The sequence below is a fragment of the Trachypithecus francoisi genome, unplaced genomic scaffold, assembly GCF_009764315.1.
Source record: "Trachypithecus francoisi isolate TF-2019V2 unplaced genomic scaffold, Tfra_2.0 Lachesis_group11, whole genome shotgun sequence".
NCBI lineage: Eukaryota > Metazoa > Chordata > Mammalia > Primates > Cercopithecidae > Trachypithecus > Trachypithecus francoisi.
In genome coordinates, this window is record NW_022681456.1 from 99,766,888 (window position 1) to 99,783,355 (window position 16,468).

The 16,468-nt window shown below is 43.7% G+C and overlaps 1 protein-coding gene across 4 annotated transcripts; it reads right to left on the minus strand.

Annotated features, from left to right (window-relative positions):
- Positions 1 to 1,711: 1,711 nt before the first annotated feature.
- Positions 1,712 to 14,977, minus strand: ETFBKMT (electron transfer flavoprotein subunit beta lysine methyltransferase). 4 transcript variants are annotated; one of them, XM_033222490.1, is made up of 4 exons: positions 14,862 to 14,977; positions 11,921 to 12,348; positions 4,236 to 4,366; positions 1,712 to 3,135 (listed from the first exon to the last, which is right to left on the minus strand). In XM_033222490.1, exons 2-4 carry the CDS (start codon positions 12,232 to 12,234, stop codon positions 2,792 to 2,794), a joined length of 789 nt encoding a protein of 262 aa, XP_033078381.1. In that variant the 5' UTR covers positions 12,235 to 12,348; positions 14,862 to 14,977; the 3' UTR covers positions 1,712 to 2,791. The 4 variants fall into 4 exon arrangements, with proteins under 4 accessions (XP_033078381.1, XP_033078378.1, XP_033078382.1 ...); XM_033222487.1 differs by having other exon boundaries at positions 14,806 to 14,971; XM_033222491.1 differs by lacking the exon at positions 14,862 to 14,977 and adding an exon at positions 14,378 to 14,796 and having other exon boundaries at positions 11,921 to 12,177.
- Between the last annotated feature and the right edge of the window lie 1,491 nt (positions 14,978 to 16,468).

The following is a 16,468-nucleotide window of genomic DNA, read 5'->3' on the forward strand; positions in this document are numbered from 1 at the left end:
TCCCCAGTGCCTAGAACAGTGCCTGGTATATAATAAGCACTCAAATATTCATTGAATAAGTAAATATGGGAAGAAATAAAGGAGGAAAGAAAGAAACACCCAGTAATACCCAGCCTGGCCAATGGAGCAAGACTCCGTGTCTACAAAAAATACAAAATAAAAAAAACTAGCCAGGCATCATGGTGGTGCATGCCTGCAGTCCTAGCTACTAAGGAGGCTGAAGTGGGAGGATTACCTGAGCCTGGAAAGTCGAGGCTGCAGTGAGCATGGTCACATCGCGGAACTCCAGCCTGGATGAGAGAGCAAGACCCTGTCTAAAAACAAAACAAAACAAAAAACTCAACAACAACAACAACAAAAATTTCCAGTCTCTAGTCTGATTTATATGTTCTAATATAAAGAGATTGGAAGTCATCATTCCCATCCTCACAATAAGAATAAAGCTGAATAAACTGAAAAATCAACAACACTTAGATCCATTATAGAATTAAGGTTAAAGAGAAAATGCCTCACAAATTAGAAATGCAAATACAAAGAACCACAGCTTACAGGGAGCAGAAGCCTTTTGCTGGAGCCAGTACCAGTAGGAACATTTATTCTATAATTCCTGAGTTGCTGGAGGCTCCATGTGGATGGACTTAAGAATCAAAAGCTCCAGCCTGGTGCAGTGGCTCACACTGGTAATCCCAGCACTTTGGGAGGCTGAGGCAGATGGATCACCTCAGGTCAGGAGTTCGAGACCAGCCTGGCCAACATGGTGAAGCTCTATCTTTACTAAAAATATAAAAATTAGCTGGGCATGGTGGCACATGCCTGTAATCCCAGCTGGGCGTGGTGATGCATGCCTCTAATCCCAGCTACTTGGGAGGCTGAGGCAGGAGAATCACTTTAACCCAGGAGGCAGAGGTTGCAGTGAGCCAAGATCGTGCCATTGCACTCCAGCCTGGGCGATAAGAGTGAGACTCTGTCTCAAAAAAAAAAAAAAAAAAATCAAAAGCTCCAGGAATCTGTCCATAACCGTTATCTCACCAGGTGTGGCAACCCTGCCGTCACTCTGAACCTACACTGCTTCTGGGAGCTGCCTAATTCACAGATTGTTCTTTGCTCAATTAAACTTTGTTAAATTAAAACAAACCAACTCAAGGGGGCCCACTCCTAGGGGAGACACCACACTTTCATAGTTTTACCTCCAGGATACCTACCAGGTTCTCAGGGTGAGGATCAGAGAAAAATCCTTTCTTCTGGTACGAGGATGGGGAAAGTAACCATTTTGAAATATGCCCAAGCATGCAATTCCAGCTCTCAAGGGAAACTATTTTACCAGAGCCTAGCTGACCTGGGGGAAAGGAAGTACCCAGCTACAGCCTCCTCTAGCCTTCCTGTCTCACCAAAGGGACAAAAGAAAAGCTGAAAGCACTTGTGAAGGTCACAGCAGGAGCACAGGCTGACTTAACTGACTGAGACTTAATCACAGATCTATAGAACATACCTTCTCCCATACTTTATCACATCATTTAGGCTACTGTATAATAACAGGGAATTACAGGTGAAAAAAACTGCAAGCTTCAGACTCTATATAAGAAGGAATCTCTAGGGAAACTCAAAGATAACAGGGGAGACAACAGCAAGGACACTAGAGGAAAATTTAGCCTGTAATAGCTACACTACAGCAAACAATAGCCCTACCCAGATTTTAAAACCTCATGCTACCTTAGTTTACCTGCTTATTTATCCAATACATCATGTCTAGCTATCAACAAAAAATTACAAGGCATGCTAAAAGACAAAAAAACAGTCTGGAAAGACAAGCATCAAAACCAGACTCAGATATGGTAGACATTTTAGAATTATCAGATCATAAATTTAAAATAACTGATTAACATGCAAAAGGCTCTAATGCGAAAAGCATACAACGTGCAAGAATGATGGGTGACATAAGCAGAGATAGACGCTATAAGAAAAAATCAAAAGGAAGTGATAGAAATAAAAAACATGTCAGGCTGGTGTGGTGGCTCACACCTGTAATCCTAGCACTTTGGGAGGCCAAGGCGGGTGGATCACCTGAAGTCAGGAGTTTGAGACTGGCCTGGCCAACATGGCAAAACCTAGTCTCTACTAAAAATACAAAAATGAGCCAGGCATGGTGGTGCATACCTAAAATCCCAGCTACTCCAGAGGCTGAGACAGGACAATCGCTTGAATGTGGGAGGCGGAGGCTACAGTGAGCTGAGATATGCGCCACTGCACTCCAGCCTGGGCAACAGAGCGAGACTCTATCTCAAAAAAAAAAAAAGCCCAGAGTTCAAGGCTGCAGTGCCCAATGATTAAGCCTCTGAATAGCCACTGCATTCCAGCCTGGGAACAGAGACTCTGTCTCTAAAAAAAGAAAAAATATATATATTCTTCTATGTTTTGTTTTGTTTGTTTAATTAAAAGTTACATCACAGTTGTTCTCAACTACAGAAACAGATCCGGCTACAATGTTTAATTCCTCTGCATTACTTAAATTAAATGCTGCCACCAGTGAGTATGGCACTGTATAATCATATTTTTTCAGTGGTTAAAATAGAAAAAAAATGCAGATAGAGATGTGTATAATTGGCATGCATAGAAATACAGAACCAGTTACATGACAAAAGTAAGCAAAACTCTAAACCTTCATATTTTAAAAACAAGATTTGCCGTTTAACAAGAATTACATTCATTAAACTGGAGAGTATCTCCTATAGAGAAAACTTTTAGAGTCAGATCCAAATATTACTATATTCATACTTGGAAGCATTTCGACAACTCAAGGCTGAAAATCCCACACTGTGCTTGTTGTCAGTCCACTGTTTTCCTGCCTAGTAGGCTCCAAAAGTGAATATTCTACCACTTTGTGCAGGTGATGCTGAATGCTGTGTCCACTGAACTGGGGCCGCCCAGGGTCACCAATCAGTACTCGAGTTCTATAGGTCCAGAAGCACTTCTTCAGCCACTGATGAAGACTGTCTGCAAGGTTTTCATCATAAAACATATCGCCAAGAACAACAAGGTCCCACTTACCTTGTTCCAAATTCAAAATGTTTTGGATTAAAATAGGAAAAGGATTCAGTCGGTTCAATTCACAATTTAGTGTAATAGCCATTCCTGCAACTTAAAAAAAAAAAAAGCACAAAATGAATTGGTATATGCTAGGCTGTTATAATTCCCTGTTGATTAAATAATTTAGAAGATCTGCTAACAATATTTTTCTTCCTTTTTGTTGAAAGTTGTTGTTTAAAGAAGTCTAAAGGTTATCTCAATATAAGCTATACCACAATTTCCAAATACATGACTGGATATCCTGGAAACAAAACAAACAATTCAAAACACCTAGAAATGCTGGGAATTTTAGGAATATTTGCTGATTTCATTAACCAAAATATTTTGGTTTTTTACTGTGAACAGGGAAACAAGCCTTGGGCTTGCTTGAGCATGGCAATAAATTAGAACTGAGACCCCCCTGGCTGGGCGCAATGGCTCACACCTGTAATCCCAGCACTTTGAGAGGCCAAGGCAGGCGGATCACCTGAGGTCAGGAGTTTGAGACCAGCCTGGCTAACATGGTGAAACCCTGTCTCTAATAAAAATACAAAAATTAGCTGGACATGGTGGTGTGTGCCTGTAGTGCCAGCTACTCGGGAGGCTGAGGCAGGAGAATCACTTGAACGCAGGAGGTGGAGGTCGCAGTGAGCCAAGACCATGCCACTGCACTCCAGCCTGGGCAACAGAGTGAGGCTCCGTATCCAAAAAAAAAATACAAAAGAACTGAGACTCCTTTATAAAATAAAGGTTTTCAAGGACTATATTCTCAGTGAAAGGGTAGACCAGAAGAAAATCAGATCAAATAAAAACTTACTTGTCTCAGCCTGTGTTCTAATGGAATAAAAATCACCCTCAAAGACAGGCCAACACTCACTCGGGTTTAGGGTCAAATATACACTATTTACTTATTTCAGGAAATTCCTAACCCATAAATTAACATAAGTGCTCCCTCCAGGATGTCTGGCAGACACAAATCCTCTTGGGAAAAATGTACCATCTACTCCGACCTCAGGGGATTCCTACAGATAATGTCCCAGTGCACACAGATTCACAATATCTGATCACAAAATACATACGACGACAAGCTACCACACTGAGCATATGTACATATTTATTCTAGAGAAGAAAAAAAAGATGAGCCTTAAATATTTTAAAATATGAATCCTTACTAGGGTCTATGTCATTGGCCAAGATCCTTGATGCCCCGCTCATCTTAGCAGCAATAGCTGTTGCTCCACAACCACTCCCAAGATCTAATACAGATTTTCCTCTGACAACATCAGGATTATCCAAAAGATACCTAAATTAAAAAGAAAGGAGAAACATATCTCAGAGAGATGAGGAAAAATAAGTGTTGGGAACAGGCCCCCCAAAATCTGGCCATAAACTGGCCCCAAAACTGGCCATAAACAAAATCTCTGCAGCACTGTGACATGTTCATGATGGCTATAACGCCCACACTGGAAGGTTGTGGGTTTACCAGAATGAGGGCAAGGAACACCTGGCCCACCCAGGGCAGAAAACCACTTAAAAGCTTTCTTAAACCACAAACAATAGCATGAGTGATCTGTGCCTTAAGGACATACTCCTGCTGCAGACAGCTAGCCCAACCCATCCCTTTATTTCAGACCATCCCTTCATTTCCCATAAGGGATACTTTTAGTTAATCTAATATCTACAGAAACAATGCTAATGACTGGCTTGCTGTTAATAAATACATGGGTAAATCTCTGTTCGGGGCTCTCAGCTCTGAAGGCTGTGAGACCCCTGATTTCCCACTTCACACCTCTATATTTGTGTGTGTGTGTCTTTAATTCCTCTAGCGCCACTGGGTTAGGGTCTCCCCAACCCAGCTGGTCTCGGCAAATAAGAGGTATCCAAAAAAAGAAAAGGAAAAGAAAGAAAAGACATGTCCTTAGGTTGACTGGACAAAAGAAACAGTGAAACGTAGCAGAAGAACTTGGTCCAACCTTGGCAAGTTTGGTCTGACTAGAGTGACACAAAAAGTCCATCTCCAGAGCTGGGCAGAGGTGGCAGAAGAAAGGACCTAGTCATTTGGTCTTTCTCTTCAGCAGGCATGAAGCACAGTACCACACAACTGACTAATCATGCTATTCAAGTCAATTTTTTTCTTTTTTTTTTTTTTTTTTGAGACGGAGTCTGGCTCTGTCGCCCAGGCTGGAGTGCGGTGGCCGGATCTCAGCTCACTGCAAGCTCCGCCTCGCAGGTTCACGCCATTCTCCTGCCTCCGCCTCCCAAGTAGCTGGGACTACAGGCGCCCGCCTCGTCGCCCGGCTAGTTTTTTGTATTCTTTAGTAGAGACGGGGTTTCACCGTATTAGCCAGGATGGTCTCGATCTCCTGACCTTGTGATCCGCCCGTCTCGGCCTCCCAAAGTGCTGGGATTACAGGCTTGAGCCACCGCGCCCGGCTATTTTTTTCAAAAAAAAGGTATAGGCTGGGCACAGCAGCTCATGCCTGTAATCCCAGCCCTTTGGGAGACCACGGCTGGCAGATCACTTGAGGGCAGGAATTCGAGACCAACCTGGCCAACATGGCAAAATCTCATCTCTACTAAAAATCCAAAAATTAGCTCGGCATGGTGGCATGTGCCTATAGTCCCAAGCTACTCAGGAGGTTGAGGCAGGAGAATCACTTGAACCCAGGAGGTGGAGGTTGCAGTGAGCTGAGATTATGCCACTGTGCTCCAGAGCCTGGGCGACAGAGCAAGACTCTATCTCAAAATTAAAAAAAAAAAAATACAAAAATTAGCGAGGGGTGGTGGTGGGTGCCTGTAATCTCAGCTACTCGGGAGGCTGAGGCAGAATTGCTTGAACCAGGGAAGCAGAGTTTGCAGTGAGCCAAGATTGCACCACTGCACCCCAGCCCGGGTGACACAGTGAGACTGTTTAATCATCCTGGCTAACACGGTGAAACCCCGTCTCTACCAAAAATGCAAAATAATTAGCCAGGCGTGGTGGCGGGTGCCTGTAGTCTCAGCTACTTGGGAGGCTGAGGCAGGAGAATGGCATGAACCCGGGAGGCAGAGCTCACAGTGAGCCAAGATGGCACCACTGCACTCCAGCCTGGATGACAGAGCGAAACTCTGTCTCAAAAAAAAAAAAAGAAAAAAAAGTCTCTAGACCCACAAAACTCATTATGTCAAAAGGAAAGTTAAGCCTGGAGGCCAAGTTAGGGAACACTGTCCTTTTCTCATGAATAGATAGCTATTACTTCACAATCTTGTGTCAAAGCGCTATACATTAGCCAGACCCCTACAAAAGGAAAAGGTCTCAGGGATCTCCAGATGACTGCCCTCACAAATTGCTCATAAATTCTTTGCAGACCCCTAAACCTTTCGAGATGTATCTCCTCCCATAAACAAAAACACATCAACTCTAACTTTAGTCTGCTAAGTCTAACTCCTTGTCCACAAAACTAAAGTGTTAAATTTCATACTAACAATGTCCATTACAAGCTTATCTTCCTGGGTACAGAATAAAAACAGGATAAGGCTAGGTGCAGTGGCTCACACCTGTAATCTCAACACTTTGGGAGGCTGAAGTGGGGAGGATCACTTGGGCCCAAGAGTTCAAGACCAGCCTGAGCAACATAATGAGACCCCGTCTCTACAAAAAGTACAAAAATTAGTTGCTTATGGTGCCACATGCCTGTGGTCACAACTACTTGGGAGGCTGAGATGGGAGGATCACTTGTGCCCAGGAGGTCAAGGCTGTAGTGAGCAAAGATTGCACCACGGCACTCTGGCCTGGGTGACAAAGTGAGACCCTGTCTCAAGAAAAAAAACAGGATGAGAGCAATCATTCCTTCACCTACCCTGAGACATCTACGTAATTAACTCTTCCTTACTCCCTATTTTCGAATGTTCACCTTATGTAGAGCATAGATTTACTGGGCACTGACTAAAATCTCACAAGGATGTAATCATTTGCCTCACTGCCTAACCCACTGTTTCTACATGCCTTTTCCTCTTTAAAGAAATGTATAGCCAGGCACAGTGGCTCATGCCTGTAATCCCAGCACTTTGGGAGGCTGAGCAGGTGGATCACCTGAGGTCAGGAGTTTGAGACCAGCCTGGCCAACATGGTGAAATCCCGTCTCTACTAAAAATACAAAAACTAGCCAGGTATGGTTGTGGGCGCCTGTAATCCCAGCTACTCGGGAGGCTGAGGCAGGAGAATTGCTTGAACCTAGGAGGCAGAGGTTGCAGTGAGTAGAGATCAAGCCATTGCACTCCAGCCTGGGTGACAGAGCGAGACTCCGTCTCAAAAAAAAAGAAAGAAAGAAAGAAAGAAAAGAAATGGGACGGGCGCCGTGGCTCAAGCCTGTAATCCCAGCACTTTGGGAGGCCGAGACGGGCAGATCACGAGGTCAGGAAATCGAGACCATCCTGGCTAACACGGTGAAACCCCGTCTCTACTAAAAACTACAAAAAACTAGCCGGGCGAGGTGGCGGCGCCTGTAGTCCCAGCTACTCGGGAGGCTGAGGCAGGAGAATGGTGTGAACCCGGAAGGCGGAGCTTGCAGTGAGCTGAGATCCGGTCACAGCACTCCAGCCTGGGTGACAGAGCGAGACTCTGTCTCAAAAAAAAAAAAAAAAAAAAGAAAAGAAATGTATAAATGTCCAGGCGAGGTGGCTCACGCCTGTAATCCCAGCACTTTAGGAGGCTGAGGCGGGTGGATCACCTGAGGTCAGGAGTTTAAAACCAACCTGGCCAACATGGTGAAACCCTGTCTCTACTAAAAATACAAAATTAGCCAGGTGCGGTGATGCATGCCTGTAATCCCAGCTACTCGGGAGGCTGAGGCAGCAGAATCGTTTGAACCTGGGAGGGGGAAGGCTGCAGTCTGCCGAGATTGTGCCATTGCATTCCAGCCTGGGCAACAAAAGCAAAACTCCATCTCAAACAACAGAAAGAAAGAAAGAAAGAAAGAAAGAAAGAAAAAAAGAAAGAAAGAAAAGAAAAAAAAGAAAAGAAAAGAAAAGAAAAGAAAAGGAAAGAAAGAAAGAAAGAAAGAAAGAAAGAAAAATGTATAAATACTGTGCCTCCTAAAAACCTTAGAAGAGCACAGGCCACAAACTTCTCTGTGACTTGTATTTTTCTTGGGCTTAACAAACCTTGGCTGGTTGAGACTCATGCCTCAGTCTCTCATTTGGGCTGACAAAGTATTGAATACTTAGTACATTCCAGAAACTACCAAGCACCAGGAATTAAGACTGACAAAATACTGCTAAAACAAAGACTAAAATTAAGTAAACTCAATCCAAGAGTCACTGTCTCCTCTAGACTAAATCATAGAGTGACTTTCCTGCTGCCTGAATTGTAGTACAATGACCTCTCTGGTAAAACCCAAAGTCCAGTTCAGCCAAGGAATTTGGACTAGGGCTAAACAGTTACCAAACAAGTGAAGATGGATGGGGAAACACTGAAATAAATTTCAGCTGACTCTTGATCTTAGGATTGGAGTAATAAGGAACAGTGGGTACTACTGAGGCAGGAGAATGGCAGAGGAATTCAGGGGTGAAGGGGACCCATTGGACATAGGCTAGCTGAAGCAATACCAAAAGCAAAACATACAAGATAGCAGAAACGGGACATATGAAATAAGAGAGTAAGCACTAACAGATAACGGAGTAAGCAATGAGTTGGAACATGCAAGATAAGGAAAATAAGTTGAAAGGGCTTGCAGTAGCAATTTGGTTACAAGAAATAAAAGATAAGCAATTTTGTCGGGAAAGATAAAATACTGTTAAGAAAGGATGCACAATTAGCTTATGAGAAATAAAGTGTGGTTTAGGCACAATGAGGGAAAGGCAAGGATGAGCAATTCACTTCTGAAAAATAAAGTAAGGTTAAGCAAGTGAGGAAAAAGCATATAAAAGGCTATGAAATGTAACAAACCAGGGCTGATACCACTCACGGGCCAGCCTGATCCACTGCTGATCGCATTGTGCTTAACAAACTGTTTGTGGCTTTGCTACTTGTATGTGTGTCACGTCCAATTCTTTGTTCACGGCACCAAGAACCTGGGACTTGACAACATCTACCAGTAAAACTATGGCAAAGTAGAGGTATACATGCCCTGTCTAAATAGCTGCTACCGCCAGGCACGGTGGCTCATGCCTGTAATCCCAGCACTTTGGGAGGCCAAGGCCAGCGGATCACTTGAGGTCAGGAGTTCAAGACCAGCCTGGCCAATGTGGTGAAACCCTGTCTCTAATAAAAATACAAAATTAGGTCAGGCACGTTGGTTCACACCTGTAATCCCAACACTTTGGGAGGCCGAGGAGGGTGGATCACAAGGTCACGAGTTCAAAACCAGCCTGATCAACATGGTAAAACCCTGTCTCTACTAAAAATACAAAAATTAGCCTGGCATGGTGGCACGAGCCTGTAGTCCCAGCTACTTGAGAGGCTGAGGCAGGAGAATCACTTCAACCCGGGAGGCGGAGGTTGCAATGAGCCGAGATCACACCACTGCACTCCAGCCCAGATGACAGAGCGAGACTCCGTCTCAAAAAAAAAAAAAATTATCCAGTGGGTGCCTATAATCCCAGTTACAAGGCAGGAAGATCACTTGAACCTGGGAGGTGTAGGTTGTAGTAGGCTGAGATTGCACTGCAACCTGGACAACAGAGTGAGACTCCATCTCTAAATAAATAAATAGGCTGGGTGCAGTAGCTCACACCTGTAATCCCAGCACTTTGGGAAGCTGAGGTCAGGAATTTGAGATCAGCCTGGCCAACATGGTGAAACCCCGTCTCCACTAAAAATACTAGAAGTAGCCAGGTGTGGTGGAGGGCACCTGTAATCCCAGCTACTCGGGAGATTGAGGCAGAAGAATTGCTTGAACCTGGAGTGGTTCAAGTGGAGGTTGCAGTGAGCTGAGATCACGCCATTGCACTCCAGCCTGGATGACGAGAACAAAACTCCATCTCTAAATAAGTAAATAAATAGCTGCTACCCATCTTCAGCTCACCGTTGCCACACAGAATCTCTGTTTACCAGGTATCCTTGTTTTTCAAAGCAAATCAATTTTTACATGAAATCTCGCCAGTTTTAAATATCAGCAAATAATTTTTTTGAAGTTTATAAGTCCAGGTCAAACAAAACACACCTATGGGTCACCAATTTATGACATCTAACTCAGTCTCTTAAAGAAGATGATTTTATTTCAAGTTGATAGTCACTTTAATAGACGTCACGTAAGATGTCAGCATTCTAAAACTATGATGTAACTAAATAAAGCTTGAAAATCTAGCAACACAACAATCAGAAAATTGGCATTATTTTGTACCAGCTGGAAAGCTTTCCAGTCCTTGGAATTTCCAACCAAAAGCTCTATGTTTGCATTTACACACTTTACTTAAAACTACATATAACACTAATTATGTAGGCTATACCATTCCTGTGAAACAGAAGTCCTTATCACCTTTTTTGTTTCACAGCTTTAGAACCACAGGGCATAAACAGATGAAATTTACCAATCCTACAACAAAGACTAGATCAAAATGCAAAAAGCTCTTGCCTTTATTTCATCAGCTGTGTTTCAATAAGAAGTATAGTGTGGCTATGTGAGAAAATGCCCTAAGACCTCTGCAATATGGAGAGTTAGAAGATGGGGAGGGGGGATTAAAACGCAGATTCAAGTCCTAAATTTTCAACAAGCCTCTAGAGAAGAGGGATTTTTTTCCTCACTCTATCGCCATGTTGGCCAGGCTGGTCTTGACCTCCTGACCTCAAGTGATCCGCCGGCCTCGGCCTCCCAAAGTGCTGAGATTACAGGCATGAGCCACTGGGACTTTTATTCTCTCTTTTAAAAATAGATACAGGGTCTCACTCTATTACCCAGGCTGGAGTGCAATGGTGCAATCACAGCTCACTGTAACCTAGAAATCCTGGGTTCATGTGATCCTCCCACCTCAGCCTCCTGAGTTGCTAAGATTACAGGCACAAGATACCACACCTGGCTAATTAAAAAAAAACTTTTTTTTTTTGTAGAGACAGGGGTATCACTATGTTGCCTAGGCTAGTCTCGAACTCTTGACCTTGAGCTGTCCTCCTGCACTGGCTTCCTAAAGCACTGGGATTATAGGCACTGCACCCAATAGAAGAGGGAATCTTTGAGCACCCCACTCACTCACAGCTCCTGTTTTATGGGAAAAGAAGCAACTCTGGAAGGAATGTGAGGTTTATGGAGCGACATTCACTGAATTAAAGGAGAGCTGAAGGACTGGGTATTTAGCTTCCATCTAAAAACTCTGCAATGGTCATGCGCTATGAACCATGAACCTCCTAACAGATGAGATTTCTGGATCACTTATAGCTATCCAGGGTCCTGACAGCTGACTCTAGGATTTCTCTTGGAGAGAGAGCTACTTGGGAAAATAGCTTGATAAGCTTGGGTTACAAGGGAAAATTATGCAACAAGGCAACCAAAAAATATGGCTAACCTAAGGTCAGGCTCAGAGGCCCACGTCTGTAATACCAGGACTTGGGGAGGTTGAGGAGGCCAGGAGTTTAAGACCAGCCTGGACAACATAACAAGATCCTGTCTCTACCAAAAAAAAAAGAAAGAAAGAAAGAAGAAAAAACAAGAAGACTTTTGAGTTTTGCTGGTTTCTGTTTTGTTTTGTTTTTAAAGACAGGCCAGGCAGGAGTGCAGTGGCAGGATCACAGCTTACTATACAGTCTCAGCCTCCCAAAGTACGGAGACTACAGGCATGAGCCACCACGCCCAGACTTGCTGTGGTTTTTTGTAGAGGCTGGAGTTGGAGGGGACTGAAAAGAGCAAAGATCTGTACCGCCTTAAAAGTTTCAATAGGGTAATACCTAGACAGGGCTTGGCCTCCTGGCCAGTAGATTGCCCAGTAAGGATCACTGTGGGGCCACAGGTCAGCTCTCTCCCACCAGAATTTGCATCTGGGGGTCAAAAGCCGCAACTGGATTTCAGGGGTGAGGCTACCACTGCTGGTGACTTCAGTGTTCTCCTCCAGGAAAGCCTTTATCTCAGGATCCAAAAAGCTTCCAGCTCCCCTCCAGGGACACCGGCCACAGGGAAACAAGAGAAGACCACTGCTTCGCATAGCCTGCAAGAGGAGACCACAGCGATTCCTGGGTGCTTTCCAACCTAGACTCAAAGCCATCAGGCCTTCCCCAAACACAGGTTCTATCAATGTTCTGTTGATAATGGCCGCTTCTCAAGGAGAATGAACAAGGGTGTGTCTCCCAACTTGATCTCAACTGGAACCTCTGAGTCTCTGGGGGGGAAAAAAAAAGTAATACTGAGAATTCCAAAGAAGAACAACATTTCCAGATCCTATTACATAATAAGAAAATATTGGCTGGGGGCGGTGGCTCACGCCTATAATCCCAGCACTTTGGGAGGCCAAGGTGGGAGGATCACCTGAGGTCAGGAGTTCAAGACCAGCCTGGTCATCATGGTGAAACCCTGTCTCTACTAAAAATACAAAAAATTAGCCAGGCATGGTGGTGGGTGCCTGTAATTCCACTACTTGAGAATTGCTTGAACCCGTGAGGCAGAGGTTGCAGTGAGCTGAGATCGCACCATTATACTTCAGCCTGGGCAACAAGAGCAAAAGTCCATCTCAAAGAAAAAAAAAAAGAAAATATTACAGTGTAAGCTCTGTATCTGATGACTCACATGTGCAAGTTCATTTCAGATGAAAGCTTTGGGGCATCAATTGGGAAAATCCAATCCTTTTAAATGATACCTTTTCACAAGAGAATCCTTTTAGTAATTTAACACAACAAATACACAAGCATTTGATTTTGAAAGAATCCTCAAGAAAATGCCTCTTACAGGAAATCAGGCATACAGTCATCCCTCAGTATCCTCAAGGGATTGGTTCCAGTATCCCTTGCTTCCAGGGTACCACAGAAGATACTCAAGTCCCTTATGTAAAATGGCATATTTGCATATAAACTAAGCATATGCTGTGGTATACTTTAAATCATCTCTGGATGACTCATAATAATACAACGTAAATGCTATGTAAATAGTTACACTATATTTTTGTTATTTTTATTGCTGTAATTTTACATTGCTATATTGTTATATTGTGGGCCAACTGTACAACTTCTTTCAGAAATTTAACAAAGTAGGCATGCTTGGTAACTGTGAACAAAATAACAGAAGTCTTCTGTCTTCAGGAAGCTTATTATTCCAGTGGTGGGATAAAGTAGTTAACAGGGCAAACACAGTTTTTGCCTTCATGAAGTCTAGCCAAGAGCTGGGGGGTTAATGAATTTATAATTGTCTGTGGGCAGAGATATATTAATACAAATTATACTGACTACTCTATTTCACTAAAGATTGTCATATCAGAAGACAATGCAATCAAGACTCAGGTTTTTTTCCTTTAAAAATACTGTATTGATTTAATTGTAATAAAAGAACATCAACTCCTAGATCTCTTTCTGTAAAAGCATCTGATGGTTCGATTTTACCAAGCCTAAACTGAAAAGATTTGCTCCAATAGAAAAACACCTGTGCAACTGATCACTAAGACGTTTTATAGATATATATATACACACACACACGCTGATAAGAATAAATGAGAATGAGGAACAACAACTTAAACACAACTTATGCACCCAGTTGTTTGGAGACCTCGGATCTCTTCTGCATAAATGTTTTAAATGGTCTTAAATCCACTAAAGTATTTAGATTAGGGATCAAAAATCCAAATCCCTACAAGGGGCTGGACATCATAAATGAGTGATGCAGGCTGGCTGTAAAATAACAGAGGGGCTGTGGCAAGCTGGAGACTGTTTTCAAACAGTTCAAAAGGGCCAGGCAGGAACATGCTGCCAGACCCCTCCGATTTCTCAAAATCATCGAAAAAAATCTAGATATTGACACATTAGCTTCCACTTTTTTGTTGTTGTTGTTGTTGTTGTTGTTGAGACAGAGTCTCTGTCGCCCAGGCTGGAGTGCAGTGGTGCGATCTCGGCTCACTGCAAGCTCCGACTCCCACGTTCAAGCGATTCTCCTATCTCAGCCTCCCGAGTCCTGGGATTACGAGCGCGTGCCACCATGCCCGGCTAATTTTTGTATTTTGTGTGTGTGTGTAGAGGCGAGGTTTCGCCATGTTGGCCAGACTGGTCTGGAACTCCTGACCTCAAGCGATCCGCCTGCCTCCGCCTCCCAAAGTGCTGGGATTACAGGCGCGAGCCACCACGCCCGGCCAGCTTCTGCTTTTAAACAACAGCAACTCATTCAAATATCAAAACTCAGGGCAGCCCAAAATGCATGTCAGGTCATACATAGCCTGTGAACTCAGCGTAGATTCCAGTGGGTATTAGTTACCCCACATCAGTGTCCTGGGATCGCAGAGGTCTCTCAGGGCCTGGTCTCCCATTAGACTAATTTTGTTAAGCAGTACTAGGCTGTCACTTGAATCACACAATGCAGCCTAAAGTTTAAAGGTAACGAGAGCAAATAGAGATTATTTGGGATTTGGACCCCATGTCCTTTAGACCGGCGCTTCCCTCTCCCGTCCCAGCACCGATGAGGCATGGGTTATGACGTATGTGACTGTGGGGGCCACTGGGTATTTCTCTTAATGAGAAGGACAGCTGACGGGATCAAAAGGGTTACGTTCCAGAAACTGTAGACGACTGCGTCATTTTCCTCCAGAGGCGGGGTGGAGTCAATCTTAAAGGGGCAGGCAGCGTCCTCCCGGTCTCCTTACCTAGCTTTGCTGACACCGCCCTCGGAAGTAAAGCGCAGGGCTCGCCTGTCACTCACCCTGGCGACTCTTCCTGCGCATGCTTTACATTTTCTGGGTCCCGCTACCAAAACCCAGCCAAGCGCGAGCTGCTAGCTGTGGCCGGGATGTGGGCGGGACGGACGGCGGACCCTCGCGGCCCCGCCCTTTTTCCCAGCAGCGCTTTCTTTCTCCTTCACTTTCTTAAAGGGCCAGAAGCGCGAAACCAAAGGGCGCCCTGACTTCGCCTGGAAAATAAGAGAACGTTAAATCTGTGTGCAATGTTTGTAGAATTTTGATTTCTAAAATTTCATTCTGAAACTATGTATGCAACACCTACTATGTACCAGTCGCACTTCCAGGGACAGAGAGTGGTGAGCAAAATAGACCCAGTATATTTTTTAAAAAAAAGACACAGTGTAAGGCCTTTGTGTTGCCTACATTCAACTGCGATTAAATCATAATGAATGTCCTTTCTTTTCTAACAATTCATAAATTCACTATCAATTTATTTGCAGCCTATATCACTCGAGTCTGGATCTACATATATCCACCTTTCAACTGGACCCACATCCCACTGGACCCTCAACTCAACACTCAAAGTTAACTCAGCATCTCACCTGACAACAATGAAAAGCTGCTCTGGGGGGAAAATGGTCCAAAACTAAGAAACAGGAAAATTGTGTTTCTGCATCTTAGTTTGCAGTTTGAGAAATACACTGGCACCTGCCTGTTCAAAATTAGAATTTGTCGCTGGGGTTCTCTGCTCCTGCCATGGGTGTAACAGCTTTCTGTCTTTCCATGTAAACTGGAATCTTTAGTAACTACTACAAGGAAAGGAAACTTTGTGCTTCCAGTCAACAGCCCCAGATGCAGCCTTATCATTTCTTTCTTAGTTGAATGGCGTACTTGCTATGTTCTTGTTGATAAGCTACACACCTTGCATTTCACAGTATTCTGCCATAGATTTCCTATGTAATAACTGATATAATGTGTTTATGACCTGCATTCATCCATTTATGAGCTGCTTTTTTCTTAATTAGTTGCTGATGTAAACTCGTTTTCTCAAGTATAATAACTTTTCATTACCACACACTCTCCGATTCTCCTGCGAATAGTGAACCTTGATCCATGTTCAAGGTCAATTTGTATAAGAAATATTGTTTTTAACCAGCTTCTGTGTTCTATCCCAATTAGTAGTTTGAACATCCTAGTCACTGCCCAAGAAACCAGAATGAACAGGCTGACCTAACATTTCTACAAAAAAGAGTTCCTGGTAAAAAGTTTGGTAGCCATCACTGAAGATGCATTTAATAATGTTTGGATAACTCATTCAAAACTTGCAGCTTGGTTGAAGGGACTGCAACATGCCTTTCCTGTTCCATAATGGTTTTAAAACTGGTCCAGTTCTTTCTGTCCCTCCTGCCATTGCCTTAGTTTGGCATTATAATGGCTTGCCTGGGTTCCTATAACTTGTCTTTCTCTAATTCTGCCTTCCTTAAGACTATTCTTTTTTTTTTTTTTTTGAGATGGAGTCTTGCTCTGTCGCCCAGGCTGGAATGATCACGGCTCACTGCAACCTCCGCCTCCTGGGTTCAAGCCATTCTCCTGCCTCAGCATCCCCACTAGCTGGGATTATAGGCGTGCA